Source organism: Zophobas morio, unplaced genomic scaffold (genome assembly GCF_036711695.1).
Source record: "Zophobas morio isolate AGI-343-1 ecotype UQ-CSIRO unplaced genomic scaffold, CSIRO_AGI_Zmor_V1 ptg000006l, whole genome shotgun sequence".
NCBI classification, from domain to species: domain Eukaryota; kingdom Metazoa; phylum Arthropoda; class Insecta; order Coleoptera; family Tenebrionidae; genus Zophobas; species Zophobas morio.
Genome location: NW_026972111.1, coordinates 5053576 through 5073077, shown reverse-complemented (window position 1 = coordinate 5073077; position 19502 = coordinate 5053576). Strand labels below are relative to the sequence as shown.

General features: G+C 34.6%; 1 protein-coding gene across 1 annotated transcript; it reads left to right on the top strand.

The window, feature by feature from the left end:
- The first annotated feature begins 348 nt into the window (after window positions 1-348).
- On the top strand, window positions 349-18270 carry LOC135123383 (DCN1-like protein 3). Its single transcript, XM_064047989.1, has 4 exons — window positions 349-664; window positions 714-865; window positions 2475-2917; window positions 17234-18270. The coding sequence occupies exons 2-4, from the start codon at window positions 793-795 to the stop codon at window positions 17621-17623; spliced, it is 906 nt and encodes a 301-aa protein (XP_063904059.1). The 5' UTR covers window positions 349-664; window positions 714-792; the 3' UTR covers window positions 17624-18270.
- Window positions 18271-19502: the final 1232 nt, after the last annotated feature.

Genomic DNA, 19502 nt, shown 5'->3' with positions numbered 1-19502 from the left:
GCCATATCAACTACCGCTACCAACGGCGTTCGGCCTAAAGTACTAGACAACAGGGCTACCAACTTGACTTTTTATCGAGTGGTTCCGTAGAAATGACCGCTACTGTACCCTAAATATCATATAATCTATATTCTTTTAGGTTTGTGGTATGGCATTTCCAAATACTACTGATTGCTACTGATGCGATTCAATGTAAAATTTTAATGTTCTTTTAGCTTATAAGTAATGATGTCGTGTACATAACAAAACCAGAAGCAGTTTCAAAATTCTGGGAAGTGAGTCTGTGTAATTTCTGGGTTTGTGAACTGTCAAAATTTTCCTGCGCGTTGTCGAGATCGCACAGATGGCACCACCTGTTTTGACAGTTCTCACGGCGTGAACTTAGCCACAATCAGCTGCATCTGTCAAATCAACAGATGTATTGTGATAGTTTGCCCCCGCAAAAGTGACAACAGCAAGCCTCCCAGTAGTGGCGCGCCGCCCCCGTCAGCCCAGCTTTATGTGCCAGACAATTCCGAGCACATTTCCAGCCCAGGTCGCAACGCAGCAATGACAATTCCTACTTCCAGAATCCGTCAAGTGTCATAATGAAAATTCCGTCAGAAAACTCAGCGAAAATAGTGAATTCGTCGCGTAAATAGTGTTAGATTAGAAGTTTCTTAAGGTATTTGCCGGCCGCCGCTTTGCCGTTTGTTGTATGGGTGCTCTTGCAGGGTTTGATGGTACAGTCAGCATAGGCAATGCAAGAGTGTTTCCTGAAAATCCTCGCGAGGTTTCGTTTGGGCCCTTCCAATGGGCAATTGCCTGGCGTGCTTCAAGGAGCCCAACAGTACGGCCCTGGACAACTCCCCCAATTGTCCTAAAGGTTAGTGGGACACTCGAGCTACCTGAAGCTCGAAAAATTATTCGTAAACGTGTTATGAATTAAGTGTCCAAGCTTTGAAGTTTTGGTCGATTTTCGCGCTTTGTGTACATTTTGTTATTTGAACAGGAGTTTGTTTTGTTGTTTATTACACCTCACATAATAAAATTTATTGTGGATTTTATGTTTGCTTGACCCATGCTGAACATCTGGTGTTATTAACCTTCACTTATAATAACATGCACATGCTTTTAAAACATTTGGCGTGGAAAAAATTGTTTAAAGTAGCCAGATCTGTTTAATTTTTTAAAAACCGTTTTAGCTAATGGATCCTAAGAATTTAAGGAATGGTGATGTATTATAAATTATGTTGGGTTTTTTTCATTCAATAAAACTTTCAGCATCACGGTTATTTTGTGGGAAACGAAAATATAAAACGGATTTTTGTCTAATCAGCTTATCTGGATTGTATACATAAGAAATTTTATTTTTCGTGAAAATAGATATAAATACCTCTGAGGTCAAGAATTGATAATTTAAATAAATATGCAGCGTATTTTTATTGGTGAAATGTTTAAAAACGACAAGTTTCTGTTTACTTTTGAATATTGATATCGAATTTTGGTAGCGGCGATAATTTCGAAATACATATGTGATTGTATTTTCTTGTTTAAAATATGTACAATTTCCTCGTCGTGTCTGAAAACGTGGTCTGCATCATGCGTCATTTAATCCTTGCGGTTTGTGCAGCTGCATCTATGAATTTATTTACATATATTACACAGAACATAAAATTACTAAAAAGTAACTAATTCAACAAGATCTTTTATGATTTAAAACTTGAAAACTACAAAAATAAGACACTCTTTTCGTTCTATGGAATTTTGTTATGTATAGATAACAACAAAAAAAAATCCTGATGGTATCTAATTTTATAAGTATTGGAAGAATATTCTGTAGAAGGTAAAACGATGACTAAAATTTGTCTAGTAAAGTTCTGTAAATTTTATGAAATAACGTACTCTTATACTTGTGGTTTATGAATCCGTCTTAATTCTTTAACCAATTAAGTGTGTACCAATTTATTTATATTACCTGTCTAACATTTCCAATAGTTTCTTAACGTGTTGGTCTTTATTAAAGTCAGAATATACCATAAATTAATTCAAAATGCGTCGAATGATTTTAACAGGAGTACTAATGGAAAATTAGTGATAGAGTCCTTGGCAGAAATTTTAACACAAACGAACAATAATTGAAAAAAATTAAAAGATTTGATTTTACGAATTTTACTATTTTTTTATGGCAACCATTATAAGCTTTGTAAGATGTATTGTAATACTAATAATAAATAAAAAATAGCGATAATACTTATCAATCTGTAGACGTGAGAGTGAAACAGAAACTAAACTAAAAGATGTTTTCTACGAATTGCAATAACCGGATCACAATGCCGACGGTCCAGACTTTTTTATTGCTCTGACTTCCGCATATTAAATAAAACACTATATTTTCTATTGATTTTTGATGTTGTCTAGATCTAGGGGAGGCTCAGAATCCCCTAGACAAGTCCATATCTAGGGATAATAACGTAATTTTTGTCGATTTGCAGAAATGCCCGAAGCCCAGCTGTACCCGGCTCCGAGTCACGTGCCAGCCTCCTCGGCCCCCTCCGAGACCATCCTGAGCAACGGCAACCACCTGACCGCACTCCCCGAAACGACAATAACGCGCTTCTACCCGCGGAAGACCCACTCGAAGTCGGCGCCCGCGATGGGTCTCACCGACAGCAAGCCTTCCGACGCGAAACTGAACGCCCTCTTCGACCAGTACAAGGACAGCGTCGAGGACAGCATACTCGCCGAGGGCATCGAGCAACTGTGCAGGGACCTGCAGATCAACCCGGACGACTTCCGCATCCTGGTGCTGGCGTGGAAGCTGAACGCCGAGCAGATGTGCCGCTTCACGCGGAACGAGTTCGTCTCAGGGCTGAGGGCCATGCGGGCCGACTCGGTCAAGGGCATACAGGCGAGGCTTCCAGAGATCGTGACAGAGGTGAGAGCCGTGGAGAATGAATTAAAGAAAATACCAAAAATAGCTTTGTGGTTTAAATTGTTTTAGTAGTTTTCTTACGAAAAAAAAAAATCAAAGTAAAAATTGCGTAGCGACATGACATACGATAAAGACGTTAAAGTCAACGTTATTGAACAAAAGTGCCTAAGCGAGTTGGCTTTGGAAAATCTGTCACTGCGTTTTTGGTAAGAATTTGCCGCTTCCATGAAATTGCGAAATCTATTATACGACTTGAATTATTGGTTGCCTACCTATCAAGTAGTAAATTTATTTAAAAATTTGAAAGAGAGTTAATTTAAATATACACGAATATGCTTACATTACGACATTATTTTTAAGCAACTAGAACGAAAGAGGGACCACTTGGGAAGTTTTTTTTAGCATTTGAATTTTTTTCTTTTATATTCTAAAAAATGTGTTGATTTTCGTTGTACGCTTTTATATTAGGTTTTAGAAAACCGATTTATTACTCAGTAATAACTCTAATTTTTGTTGTGGCGTCATCTATCCGAAAATGGAGAAAGTACGACGTCTACATGTCATTTTCGCTTATTTGGATAAAAATGTGTAATAAAATGGTATCTTTTGTATAATGTACATCCAGTTGGTTTTGAAATTCTCCAAATTTTGCCGCCTCGTTGTAATGATTGATGATTACTCGTTGTCTCCTGTCGCAAACGCCAATCTTAACCTAATTTTTTTAACATTATTTAGTGTGTGCGGCAAACACCATTGTGTCGCCATGGCCGACTAGTATAAAGATTATGGCCTGTCCAAGGGTACCATACGTGCTGCCATCTATTAATAATTCAAAAACGACAAAAGAATTATTAACACTTTTTGAAAGGCACAAAGGCATTCATACCGAAACAAACGATCATTACACGTTTTGAAGTCTCATAATGTCAAATCAAATTAAAATTTTGCTAAATTATTAAATGTAATTATTAATAGATGGCAACACCTATGGTACCTCTTCATTACCTCTTGGACAGGCTATAATATTTATACTAGTCGGCCATGGTGTCACTTACAAATTAATGTTCAAATCTGTCACTTGTGTTATACTATTTTGACACTTAAATGTAGTGACACAAATGATTAATTATTGTTACTCTGTCCTTAAGTTATAGATGTTATATGGGAGTACTTTGATTCTGACGATATCCCGTAATAGATACCAAATTTACGTCATTTTAAAAACAGTGATTGCTAATCCGGAAAAATTATTTCCCTAAAAAAGAAATGTCGAAAGTTATTTGGACAGAACTTCCTTCGCTTCTGAAGTACAATCCAGCAAATACACGTTTGGGGCCCTCGAGAAGGTTTTACATTTTTAAAAAAGGACATTTGGGACCCCGGAGAAGGTTTTACATTTAAAAAAAGACATTTGAGACCCCCGAGAAGGTTTTACATTTTTAAAAAAGGACATTTGGGACCCCAGAGAAAATTTCACATTAAAAAAAAGATATTTGGGGCTCCCGAGAAGGTTTTACATTTAAAAAAAACACAGTTGGAACCCCGCAGAAGATTTCACATTAAAAACAGACATTTGGCGTCCCCGATGTTTTACATTTTTAAAAAATGACATTTGGGGCCTTCGAGAAGGTTTTACATTTTTAAAAAACTCAATTGGGACCCTCGAGAAGGTTTTACATTAAAAGAAAGATATTTGGGACCCCTGAGAAGGTTTCACATTAAAAAAAAACACATTTGGAACCCCCCCGAAGATCTCGCATTAAAAAAAAGACATTTGGCGCCCCCGAAAAGATTTTACAGTAAAAAAAAGACTTGGCACCCCCGAGAAGGTTTGACATTTTTAAAAAAAGATATTTGGGGCCCCCGAGAAGGTTTTACAATTTTAAAAGACAGTTGGGACCCTCGGGAAGGTTTTACATTTTTAAAAAAGGACATTTGGGACCCCTGAGAAAATTTCACATTAACAAAAAAAGATATTGGGGGCCCCCGAGAAGGTTTTACATTAAAAAAAAAAAACACACAGTTGGAACCCCCCAGAAGATTTCACATTAAAAAAAGACATTTGCCGCCCCCCTGAAAGGTTTTACATTTTTAAAAAAGGACATTTGGGGCTCCCAAGAAGGTTTTACATTTTTTTAAAAACACAATTGGGATCCTAGAGAAGGTTTTGCATTAAAAGAAAGATTTTTGGGACCCCCGAGAAGGTTCTACATTTTTAAAAAAGGGAGTTGGGACCGCCGAGGTTTTACATTTAAAAAAAGGACATCTGGGACCCCTGAGAAGGTTTCACATTAAAAAAAGACATTTGGAACCCCCTAGAAGATATCAAATTAAAAAAAGACATTTGGCGCCCCCGAAAAGATTTTACAGTAAAAAAAAGACTTGGCGCCCCCGAGAAGGTTTTACATTTTTAAAAAAGGACATTTGGGACCCCCCGACAAGGTTTTACATTAAAAAAAGATATTTGGGACCCCCGAGAAGGTTTCACATAAAAAAAAGATATTTGCGCCCCCCGAGAAGGTTTTACATGAAAAAAAAAGACATTTGGGGGCCCCGAGAAGGTTTTACATTTTCAAAAGAAAGTTGAGACCCTTGAGAAGGTTTTACATTAAAAAAAAGACACTTGGGGTCCCCGTCAAGGTTTCACATTTTTAAAAAAACACAGTTGGGACCCCCCATTAAAAGAAAGATATTTGGACCCCCGAGAAGGTTTTAAATTTTTAAAAATGGTTGTTGGGACCCCCGAGAATGTTCGACATTCTTAAAAACAAGGGCGTATTCTCACCTTTTCGGAGAAGTGGGGTAATTTCATCAATAAAAAAATTTGTTATGACAGCATAAACATAAATAATACACAATGCTAGAGAAAAAGAGAAAAAAAACGAAAGGCTAAGTTTGGAATCGAACCCGCGACGTCCGGTCCGCATTCCTCACTCGTAACCAGTAGACCACCGCCGGAATGTGTTACGCCCATGGTAAACTGTTATTATACCGTGTATTATGTTTTTTAAAAAATAGGTTAGGGAAAAACTCAAAGCGGATTCGTACACCACACTACAGGACTATATTGCTGTATAACAGTTAAATCAAATAAACATAGAATTCTTTGAAATGTCGTCATCAAATTATTGGTGGGGATGAACATTTTGGTTAGCAAAATCGTTATTAAGTAATTGTGTTATTCAAAAAAAAACATTAAAAAAAAGACACTTGGAGCCCCCGTGAAGGTTTCACATTAAAAAAAAAAAACAAATGGGACCCCTCCGAGAAGGTTTTACATAAAAAAAAACAGTTAGGACCCCCGAGAAGGCTTTACATTTTTCAAGAAAATAGTTGGGTTCAGATTTAAAAAGAAGACATTTGGCACTCCTGAGAAGGTTTTACATTTTTAAAAAACAATTGAGACCCTTGAGAAGGTTTTACGTTAAAAGAAAGATATTCGGGGCCCCCGAGAAGGTTTTACATTTCCAAAAAAGGGAGTTGGAACCCCCGGGAAGGTTTTACATTTAAAAAAAGACATTTAGGGCCCCCGAGAAGGTTTTACATAAAAAAAAAGATACTTGGAGCCCCCGTGAAGGTTTACATTAAAAGAAAGATATTTGGGACCCCCAAGAAGGTTTTATATTTTTAAAAAAGGACATTGGGGTCCCTGAGAAGATTTCACATTAAAAAAAAAGACATTTGGAGCCCCCGGGAAGGTTTTACTTAAAAAAAAAAAAAAACAATTGGAACCCCCCAGAAGATTTCACGTTAAAAATAGACATTTGGCACCTCCGAAAATATTTTACAGTAAAATAAAACTTTTGGCGCCCCCGAGAAGGTTTTATATTTTTAAAAAAGGACATTTGGGACCCCCGAGAAGGTTTTTATATTTAAAAAAAGATATTTGGGGCCCCCGAGAAGGTTTTACATTCAAAAAAAGACACTTGGGGGCCCCGAGCTGGTTTTACATTTTTAAAAGACAGTTGAGATTCTTGAGAAGGTTTTTCATTGAAAAAAAGACACTTCGGGTCCCCGTAAAGGTTTCACATTTTTAAAAAACGCAATTTAGACCCTTCAGAAGATTTCACATTAAAAAAAGACATTTGGCACTCCCGAAAATATTTTACAGTAAAAAAAACTTGGCACCCCCGGGAAGGTTTTCCATTTTTAAAAAAGGATATTTGGGACCCCCGAGAAGGTTTTACATTTAAAAAAAGATATTTGGGACCCCCGAGAAGGTTTTACATTGAAAAAAAAGACATTTGGGGGGCTCGAGAAGGTTTTACATTTTTAAAAGACAGTTGAGACCCTTGAGAAGGTTTTACAAAAAAAAATAGATGCTTGGGGCCCCCGTGAAGGTTTCACATTTTTAAAGAGCACAATTGGGACCTTCGAGAAGGTTTTACATAAAAAGAAAGTTATTTGGGACCCCCGAGAAGGTTTTACATTTAAAAAAAGACATTTAGGCCCGAGAAGGTTGTACATAAAAGAAATATATTTGGGGCCCCCGAGCAGGTTTTACATTAAAAAAGACACTTGGAACCCCCGTGAAGGTTTTACATTTTTAAGGAACACATTTGGGACCCACCGTCAAGGTTTTACATTAAAAGAAAGATATTTGGGACCCCCGAGAAGGATTTATATTTTTAAAAAAGGGAGTTGGGTCCCCCGAGAAGGTTTTACCTTTAAAAAAAAAACATTTGGCGCCCCCGAGAAGGTTTTACATTTTAAAAAAAGGACATTGGGGTCCCTGAGAATGTTTCACATTAAAAAAAAGACATTTGGAGCCCCCGGGAAGGTTTTACATTAAAAAAAACCAATTGGAACTCCCCAGAAGATTTCACATTAAAAAAAGACATTTGGCACCCCCGAAAATATTTTTCAGTAAAAAAAAACTTTTCGCGCCCCCGAGAAGGTTTTACATTTTTAAAAAAGGACATTTGGGACCCCGAGAAGGTTTTTACATTTAAAAAAAGATATTTGGGGCCCCCGAGAAGGTTTTACATTAAAAAAAGACATTTGGGAGCCCCGAGAAGGTTTTACATTTTTAAAAGACAGTTGAGACCCTTGAGAAGGTTTTACATTAAAAAAAAAGATACTTCTCCCCCTCGAGAAGGTTTTACATTTAAAATAGATATTTGGGGCGTCCGACAAGGTTTTACAATTTTAAAAGACAGTTGGTACCCTCGAGAAGGTTTTCCATTGAAAAAAAGACACTTCGGGCCCCCGTGAAGGTTTCACATTTTTAAAAAACACAATTGGGACTCTCGAGAAGGTTTTACATTAAAAAAAAGATATTTGGGACCCCCAAGAAGGTTTTACATTTTCAAAAATGGTTGTTGGGACCCCCGAGAAGATTTTACATTTAAAAAAATACAGTTGGGACCCCCGAGAAGGTTTTACATTTAAAAAAAGACAGTTAGGATCTCCGAGAAGGTTTTACATTTTTAAAAGATAGTTGGGACGCTCGATAAAGTTTTACATTAAAAAAAGACACTTGGAGCCCTCGTGAAGGTTTCACATTTTTAAAAAACACAATTGGGACCCCCCGAGAAGGTTTTACATTAAAAAAAAAGACAGTTAGGACACCCGAGAAGATTTTATATTTTTCAAGAAAATAGTTGGCTTCATATTTAAAAAGAACACGTTTGGCACTGTTGAGAAGGTTTTACATTTTTAAAAAAGACATTTGGTGCCCCCGACAAGGTTTTTCATTAAAAGAAAGAGATTTGGGACCCCCGAGAAGGTTTCACATAAAAAAAAAGATATTTGGGGCCCCCGAGGTTTTACATTAAAAAAAAGACAGTTAGGATCCCCGAGAAGGTTTTATATTTTTCAAGAAAATAGTTGGGTTCAGATTTAAAAAAAAGGCATTTGGCACTCTTGAGAAGGTTTTACATTTTTAAAAAAGACATTTGGGGCCCCCGAGATGGTTTTGCATTAAAAAACAAAGATATTTGGGGTCCCCGAGAAGTTTCACATTTTTAAAAAACACAATTGGGACCCCCCGAGAAGGTTTTACATTAAAAAAAAGACAGTTAGGATCCCCGAGAAGGTTTTACATTTTTCAAGAAAGAGTTGGGTTCAGATTTAAAAAGAAGACATTTGGCACTCTTGAGAAGGTTTTATATTTTTAAAAGACAGTTAGGACCCTCGAGAAGGTTTTATATTTTTCAAGAAAACACTTGGGTCCCCCGCGAAGGTTTCACATTTAAAAAGAAGATATTTGACACTCCCGGGAAGGTTTTACATTTTTAAAACAGACAGTTGGGACCCCCGAGAAGGTTTTACATTAAAAAAAAAACAGTTGGGTCCCCCGAGAAGGTTTTACATTTTTCAAAAAGTTAGTTGGGACCCCCGAGAATGTTTGACATTCTTAAAAACAAGGGCGTATTCTGACCTTTTCGAGAAAGTGGGGTAATTTCATAAAAAAAAAGTGTTATGACGTCATAAACATAGATAATACACAATGCAAGAGAAAAAGAGAAAAAAAAACGAACGGCTAAGTTTGGAATCGAACCCGCGACGTCCGGTCCGCATTCCTCACTCGTAACCAGTAGACCACCGCCGGAATGTGTTACTCCTATGGGAAACTGTTATTATACCGTGTATTATGTTTTTTAAAAAAATTAGACGGTTAGGGAAAAACTCAAAGCGGATTCGTACACCACACTACAGGACTATATTGCTGTATTACAGTTAAATCAAATAAATATAGAATGGGATGAAAATTTTGGTTAGCAAAATCGTTATGAAGTAATTGTGTTATTCAAAAAAACTATGTATTAAGTAAAAATTAAAACAAAAAACGGTTATTAAAAATATTGAAAAAAGAAATGGCACATGACGAAGATTCGTGAGAAATTAAAAACATGTTTAGAGGAAGTGAAAAAGGAAACAAAACAACAAAAAAAAACAGAAAAAATTGAATAAAACAAACCCGTGCATAGGTTTAGAATGAAAAGAAAGTTTGAATATTTGGGATTTTCTGTGAGCAAAAAAAATCTATACAAAAAAGAACAAACAATAGTAAAACAAAAATAACTGCAAAAACAAATAAGTTTATAATGAAAACAAGTTTGAAAATTACAGTTAGTCTTATTTTGAATTTTTCTTTTGTTAAGCGACGTCTCAAAGTTTAAAAATGTTAACATTTTCTATAAACAGATGTTAGTTTTCCCCTTTTTGTCGCACCAACGGCTACTTTCATGTTTTTTCGCCGTTTTTAAAATTAATGTTTTGCAGATTTTAAATACATTTTTTTTAATTATATTTCAGCTTCTCAGGGACAGCAGTGTATTATTTGTGTTACCCCTGCACATGCTCGCTGCGCTCGCATTGTAATAGTTCTTTTTTCGCAATTAGCCCCATAGAAGTGATTAAGAGAGAATCTCACCCTGGATTGGTGCAGTATAATACTAAAAATAACAGTATTGAATTCCCAAAATTTTCTGGAAAATGGAGTGACCCGTTCTTGATTTAATCAATAAAATAAATTGGCACATTCATAATTTTTTTAAGCCACCTGTATAAGCAAATCTAAAAAATATTAATGTAATTATCACAAGTAAAGACTCGTCATATTTTGCAGTTTGCAACTTAACACCTTTAAATTTCACAAGTTTTTACAGGATTAATAGGGGCAAAATCGGTTTTATCTTAACAAATACTAGGAACCTTTTTTCCCAGAGGATGTCATTTGCCAAAATCAGTCTTATTTTACCAAGTACTAGTCCCGCCCACCCACCCGTTACGTTCTTAGAAGGTATGTCATTTGCCAAAAGCAGTCTTATCTTACAAAGTACTACATAATATTTCTAATATACTGTTACGTTGAATGGGTGATACAAGATAATTCCGATCACAATCGTCAAAACAAGTCGAAATATACTTAAGAACTCATAAAATTCGCTAAAATAAAATTTCTAAACAAAATTTGATTGTTTTCTTGGTAGAGGGTAGCTGTAAGGTTTTACTTAGATTTTTATATGTTTTTAATTAATTTTGTCTTTTGTTCGAAAAAACAGGCCTGGAGCTGTCTTATTTTTTATAGAATACAGCTTTGTGTGACGTCCAATTAAATCTTTTTAAATATGCTCCGATTTGATTAAATTAATTATTATTAATGTTTGAAGTTATTAAAGTATAGCACATCAAAGAATTTTTTAAAAATCTACACAAATTTCTAAAAATAATTGGGCATGAAAACAGTTCTACCATGTCTCTGGGATCAATTGTTGTTTGAAGGTCTACGGTCAGAGACACAGTATAGATATCAGTAGAGACAGCTCGTGTCAGCGCCTTTGTTCTTTCTGATCCGAATTTTAAGCCGTCATGGGTGGTCGTTGCCTAAACTATTCCTAGATGTCGTCCCCCAATTTAAAAAGTATCACTTCATTTACAATTTCAAAAATTGATTCGTGTACGCAATTTATTGCAAACTGTGTAGTTTGCTCAAATCGTATAATCGTGAATCGCAATAAGAAAAAAGAAAAGTCGATATTTAATTTATAAACACGATGATTTGTTACAGTTTTTATTTTATTATTTATACAATTTGACAATTCGCACATTCTTTCCCCGAATGCTTGATGTTTAATTATCATTGTAAAAATAATGTAATAAATACATCTAAAAAGAAAGAGCTTTATTTAAGAAAAAATAAATAAAATAAAAATTAAATTACAAAAATGAAAAAAGTTAATGCTGCCAAATTATTTCCTTTCTATTAATTGTTTCACCTTTGGCATTTGTAAATTTAAAGCTAGCATTTACAAATTTTAGTGCATAAAATAATCTCATCCTAGCATACTAAGGAAGCAAATAATCGTATGGAAAGTTTTGGCATGGATGAACAAATGTAGCTTGCTTATATAAATTTAAAAATTTCAACAAAGTAGTTGTTTGTAAAATTATATTTTCAAAATTTTCACTAAAAATTTGCTCTAATTCACAAATGTAAAAAAAAGAAATTATCGTTTGGCATATATAATTTACCAAATAACTGGCAATTCTTCGTTTGGTAGGCTCTGAAATGTGAATATATGCTTATGTTGTCTAAACTTTTATGTTCATTTGCATATTTTTCACATTCACTACAACTATGTACTAATAAACATTTCCGAATTAGGTAGCCACAGATATAATAATTGCGTTTTGTTCAGCTGTGTGAAAGTGATAATCACAATCTTTGAAGGTGGTCTTCTGCATCGTGGTGACTGATTCTTCTTCATCAAAACGACGACCTACATTTAACTTTAAAATTTCTTCCGTATCAGGCTCGCAGTTTTGATTACCTGTGTTCGTTTCATCAAAATAATCTTGTATGATTAATTTTCTAAAAGCCATTTGAAATTGATTAGATGTGGGGTTAATAGAATTTCCATTTTGTTTTCTAATCCATCCAAAACAGTTTTCTAGTACGTCTTGGCAAAGGCGTCTTGTTAATATATAGTCAAACCCATTTTACCTAACAACTTAACCCGTAAGCGTAATATCATACAAAGTAAAATTTTTATTTAAAAAAAATTATTACAAAAAAAATGCATATTTGTCGGCTCACATAAAGTGATTGGTATGGGTCGACGCAGGTAAGAATAATTAAGGAATTCATGAAACCGGAAGTCCATAGGGATTAAGCGAAAAAGGATATTTGACAAAATGTACGGCTTGGGTCATTTTTACCCACGCGCGACTGCTTATGGGTTAAGCAACGTCTCAAAATAAAACTCAAGATTGTGTAGGTCAAAAAATATATATATATGTGTTACAGCTAATATCCGAAATCCGTTATTATGCATAATAACTAGACATTTTAGGAATTATGCGTAATAACTAAACTTATCAGTTATTATGCATAATAACCGGAAACATTAGGAATTATGCGTAATAACTGAAATTTTCAGTTATTATGCATAATAACGAAAACGTTTAGGTAATATTGATAATAACTAACACAGAAACAGGAATTATGCATAAAATTTTCCAAAGAGCTACCCACCCTGCCTCGCTTTCCCCTACATATCACATGTACAGTTGATTTAAAAAAAAAGGGACAAATTACAGTTATGTAAACGTCATATTCCCATTGCTTTTCATTGATCTATGAGAACCTGAATTGCTCATCTTGTCCCGTTTTTTTGAAATCAGCTGGACAAGATGAAGAGAACAGGATGATACCCACTGGAAAAGGAAGAAAATATAACAAAAGTAACGGGAAAAATAATTTACGGGCGAACTGAGGTCCGGAAGGGGAAGAGGGTGAGCTTTTAAGGGTAGAAAACGGTTTATCACGATTTCCGGCAAAATTGTAGGTAATAAAAAGATCTACAACTTTTGTATTTACACTTTCTTTCCTCAAAATGTATGCGAAAAATGCAAATAACCGAGTTTTTGGTTTTTTATTTTTATATCCCACAAAAAATTTTTTTTCACGAAATTTGGTGAAAACTAACCTATTTATGTCCCAAACTCACTGTAATTTTTTTGATTCAAAATATTTATTTTTTTCCCTTATTTTGATTTAATATCGGAAAACCACCCTAATTTTCAATTGAAAATTCTCACGTCAAAATATTTGCTTTTTAAAAAAAATCGGTGTGCTTTTTGTCGCTGAAATATCTAGTTTCTGAAGATGTAAAAAAAAAAATATACATTACTATGGCAAATTTTCACAGGAAATGCAAAAAAACGAAAAAACTCGAATTCAAAAATTTCTTTTTTAATTATTATGTAAAATTTGGAGCTATTTATTAAAATGTACACGTTAATTACTCGAAAAACGTAATATTTCATGTTACATTGATAAATTAAAAAAATGCATATCGAAATATACTACTATAATTAACAACCAAATAAGTTAATACACTTAATACTTTATAAGACATCTACAATATTTTGTTAAAATTGTAGGATAATTTTTAAATTATATTTATTGCTATTTTAAGATAACTTACATACCTGAATGGCCTACGGAAAATTTTAGCCCATGAGAAGAATGAACAACATCGTCTATAAAAATATACATGCAGGCTGAGTTACTTGAAGAGAATCGTGACGAATTGATTTATTTAAAAGAAACTTTTGGAATCTACAGTCACAAGGATTTTCCTGTAAACAAGCAGAAGAAGATGCTGATGCTGACATAATTAAGATCTCGATAGAAACTGCCAGAGATACTAATAAAACTGTCATAGTTGTGGGTCAAGATATTTTGGTCCTTTTGAATCAATTGGATTCAAATAATTATGACATTTATTTTCTCAAACCAAGTTCTGGAAGTGTAAAAGATTTATTTTTCACGTCCAATAGTTTCAAATATGAATCAAAAATATCGTTGCATTTCTATATTGTTTTTATTTGGTTTGCCGGAAAAGGAAAGAGAAACATCGTAAATTCATTGTTTTCTAATATATAAAATTCTCGTGTCACAGTGTGTGTAACCAAACACTTCCGAAACGGTTTGACTGATTTTTATGAAATTTTCTGTCTATATTCGGTAGGTCTGAGAATAGGTCGTAAACTACTTTTTATACCCCTAGGTGATAAGGGTGGCCCACCCAAAATATTTTTTTTTATTTTTCGGACAAAATTTGTTATTTTGTTTTACATTTTTTGGCTTTTTTATTAAGGACAGGTGGGCGGGACTAGTACAGCACGTCAAGATCTAACCTAACCCCACCCGCCCACCCCGCCTACATTTCAGTGATTCATTTCATCTTTGAATGAAAACTATCTTATACTGAACAGAAATAAAATCGTTAGAATGAAAACAGCGCGGGTGGGCGGGGTTTGTAGTTACTAAGATAAGACTGATTTTGATAAATGACATAGTTTCTAAGAAAATAAAGGGTGGGTGGGTGGGGCTAGAACTTGCTAGTATAAGACTAAACCAACTATATTTCTGGAATCAGCAGCACGTCAAGATCTACAACCTTGAATTTTTTAAGAATTTGTAGAAGACTTTTTCAGAAATGAAATTTTCCACAATGTTTCAAATTTCGACCCGTTTTCGACGATTTTCGAAATTTAACTAAATACATTTTCCTGTAGATTTCGGGCCACAGAAGTCATTTCTTCGATAACTCGAACCAATTTTCAAGAATCGCCCATTGAAATATCGTAGTTTATAAAAATTTCAAAAAATTCCAATTTCACACCGAATATTCCGAAAATCTGTCCCCACTACCATAAACACGCTACATTTTTGGAATCAGCAAGTCGGGATCTATATCCCTGAATTTTTTGAGTATCTTTAGACGACTTTTTCGAAAATGAAATTTTCCATTATTTTATCAGGTTTGAATGAAAACTGTCTCTTATACTGAACAAAACTAACATCGTTAGAATGAAAACAGGGCGGGTGGGCGGGGCTAGTACTTACTATGATAAGACTGATTGTGGCCAATGACATATCCTCTAAGGAAATACAGGGCCGGTGATAAATGACTGAACAATATTAGGAGCAGTCAGTGGAAAAATCGAACTTAGCACCGCCCACCCACCCGTTCTTTAATTTTTTCTTCTGAAATAAAAAATGAACCTTATAGCAAATGGCATACCGTAAAAATTACGATTAGAACCTTTTATTTGTTTTGTAGCTAAAATAAGACTAATTTTGGTAAATGATACAATTCCTAAGAAAATAGGGGGCAGGTGGGCGGAGCTAGAGCTTGCTAGTGTAACACTATACACGCTTACTTTTGGAATCAGAACGTCAAGATCTATAAACTTGAATTTTTTGAGAATTTCTGGACTTTTTTTAGTTACATATAGTTTTCTTTGAACAACACGATAGTTAAATATGTTTTTAGTTTCTTGTTGGGAAAAGAAGACTTCGTACATTAACAAAAAAATGGACAAAAATAATCATCAGAAAGCAGAGATTTCAACGAACAAAAACTACACCGATTTTTTAAAACAGCAAACATTTTGAGGTGAGAATTTTCGATTGAAAATTAGGGTGGTTTTTCGATATTAAATCAAAATAAGGGAGAAAAATAAATATTTTGAATCAAAAAAATTACAGTGATTTTGGGACATAAATAGGTAAGTTTTCACCAAATTTCCTGAAAAAAAAAACTTTTTTGTGGGAGATAAAAACAAAAACCCAAAAACTCGGTTATTTGCATTTTTCACATAAATTTTGAAATTATTTAAAAAAAGTCTAAATACAAAACTTGTAGATCCTTTTATTACCTAGAACTGTGCCATCTAACTTTTTTCGATGGTTTTGCCGGAAATCGTGATAAACCGTTTTCTACCCTTAAAAGCTCACCCTCTTCCACTTCCCAACCTTAGATCGCCCGTAAATTATTTTTCCTTTTATTTTTGTTATATTTTCTTACTTTTCCAATGGGTAGCTGTTCTAAATTTTTTTGTTCTCAAAAATTATCGGCCCTGGCCTATTAGGCAATATACTTAATGACTAATGTTTCAGGTATAGTTCCTGTTCCTATGTTAGTTATTATCAATATTACCCAAACGTTTCCGTTATTGTGCATAATAATAACTGAAAAATTCAGTTATTACGCATAATTCCTAATGTTTCCGGTTATTATGCATAATAACTGACAAGTTTAGTTATTACGCATAATTCCTAAAATATCTAGTTATGCATAATAACGTATTTCGGATATTAGCTGTAACATATACATGATGAATAAAAAAATTGTTTATTGAGAGAAGGTCTGCTTATATAATTTTTTGTTACGTGTAGTTTGTTTCTTATTATTTTTATATTTAATTTTACCACAACAACGGAATCATATATAATGAATTTTTATTATTTATTTCATAACCACCGTTGTTGTCCGTTTGCGACGACTTTTTAAACAAAAAGTGTGTTATGTTTACTATCTTTTCCAAGAATTCCAAACACGATGGAGAGAATAAGGCGCACAACAGGAATCCTGTGTGAAAATTCATCGGCCAAAGATTTTACCTTTTATTGTGAAAATTACATTTTTATACTATTTATACAATTCTACCGAAAAAGCAGTCTTAAACAAGCAAAACCGGCAAAAATATTGTAACAAAACTACCAAATTTCAAATATTTTAGACGTCAGTTGGGCGCCCTCATTCGGTCATAATGCGAACGACCACCCACGAAAACGGGTCACGAAAAACGGCGAGCTGTCTCTACTGATTGATATCTATACTGTGTCAGAGATATCTAACGTCGCTTCGAAAGTGTATTGTTGGTTGCCTATCTTCTGTTAATGTAATTTACCCCTTTATAGATATTTTTACAGCTGTTCGGTAAACGTACTTAATTATTATTAATTGATTTTATTTGTAGTGTAGTATTAGAAGTTATGCGTTTTTGTGCCTACAGGTGGACCAAAACGTGGAGCTGTTCAAGGACCTGTACCGGTTCACGTTCCGTTTCGGGCTCGACTCCGCCGCCGGCCAGCGCATCCTCCCCACCGACATGGCGGTCGTCCTCTGGCGGCTCGTCTTCACGATACGCGAGCCGCCCATCCTCGGCCGGTGGCTCGCCTTTCTCGAATGCCACCAGTCCGTCCGGGGCATCCCCCGCGACACCTGGAACATGTTCCTCAACTTCTCGGAAGCCGTCGGCGATGACCTCAGCTGCTACGACGACAACGAGGCCTGGCCGAGCCTGTTCGACGACTTCGTCGAGTACGAGAACGACCAGGCCAACCAGAACATTTCCAAAGAGAAGGACTGCGAAGGACTGATCATCATCGAGCAGAACGACTGATGGCGGTGGTTCGGGCCGTCTGTAAATAGAACTGCCTACGTTTCTAAGCGCCGTTCGTGATATTTCTGTAGTGGTGAGGTGCAACCAGTTTCAGAGCGAGATATTCGGAGAATATCTGTCCCTTCTTTCCCTTGACGAGTCGCTATGCTTTGGATGTTCGTCGGTTTTATGATGTTACGGAAGTGATAGCTAGGCAAGACACGTGCCTACATTTTTTACTTAATTCGGTTGTCTCGTTCTACGTCCATTTTTTCTTTTCGCGTTGTTTGTGTTCCGGGGGAAATTATTTTTTTATGCGCGATCACTCAGGACTTTAGGCCGCTGACTTTGGGTTTTTTTTTGTTTTGTTTTTGTTTTTTTTCTGAAAACGCAGGATTGGGTGTGTTCAGTATTACTTCGGGCGATTGTGGATGCTAAATTTTCATCTGTCGGTTTTTTCTTTGTGATATGTTTTTTATTCGTTGGTTTATTTCGTCGAAGACTGAAAGGTCGTTTAGGTGCTTTTGATTTTTAGCCGTCTTGATTTATTCACTATTTTTATTACGTCTTTTAAAGCATTATTCTACCTATATATTTATTTAGATTTTTTAATTGTAGATATTACTGTATATTTGAATGTTTTGTGAATAAACCATATGATTATTTAAGCGCCGACATCTTTCTAACCTCCCAAACTATAGAAATAGAAATACAGTCTAATCTTATTCAATCTTGGTTTGGCATCATATATTAATATAGATGCGACATACAGGCTGATTTTGCAAAACCACCCTTATTTACATTGAAGTCCTCAACCGCCAAAGACAAGCGCCAAATTTAAATAGTCGATGCCAATAAAAAAACTTGATTCACTACAACTCATCGCCTGAGAACTTGTTTGTTCTACAGAGCAGAGCGTGCTCAAGCCATTCTCGACTCTAAGCGTTCAGAAGCGATTTGATTGGTTTAGACTATAATTTCTGCGGGAAATAGTTGTTGGTCGGTTTTTATAACAACTAAGTGATTTTTTTGGTTTTGGTGATTTTACATATTTTTTTTAACTAAGAATTAATTCTTTATTTGTGTTTTATACTAGCAAAACGTCTTAAACTAAGAATATTGTTGAAATCGTAATAACCCTATGGATTTTTTCGGAAAAATGTTTTGGAAACACTGTATTCTATTATTTTGTATGAATTTTTAAATGTTTTCAGTGACAATTTTTGTGGTTGTTTTTGATACACTGTATGATACTAACAGTGAGAAAAGAAAAAATGAAAAATTAAAATAATCGAGAAATCTAGTAATCGAAAAATCGAGACCTTAAAAAATCGTAAAACCGAAACATTGAAAAATCGAAATATCGAAAAACTGAAAATCGAAAAATGGAAACATCAGAAAATCGAAAAAATGTAAAATTTAAAAACCGAATAACGAAAAATCGAAACTCCCATATTTAAAAAAATCGGATAACTGAAAAATCGAAAAATCAAAAGATCAAGAAATTCTGGAGTCGAAAAGATGAACAATTGAGAAACCGAAATAGGCCAAAATCGAAAAGTTAAAAATTGAGCAATTTATAAATTGAGAAATTGACAATCAAAATATCGAAAAATCCAAATCTCGATAAATCGAGAAATCAAAAAACTTAAAATTTCGAAAAACTGAAACATTGAGAGATTGAAAGATCAAAAGAACGAGAAATCGAAAAATGATGAAGTCGAAAAATAGACAAATCGACAAACAAAAAGTTAAAAGTGAAAAACTGATAAATCGACAACTTGAACAATCAAATCTCCATAAATCGGGAATGAAAACATAACAAATCGAAAAATTGAAAAACAGAACATCTAAAACCAGGAAGTCGAAAAATTGAAAGATTAAGAAATATTAAAAAATT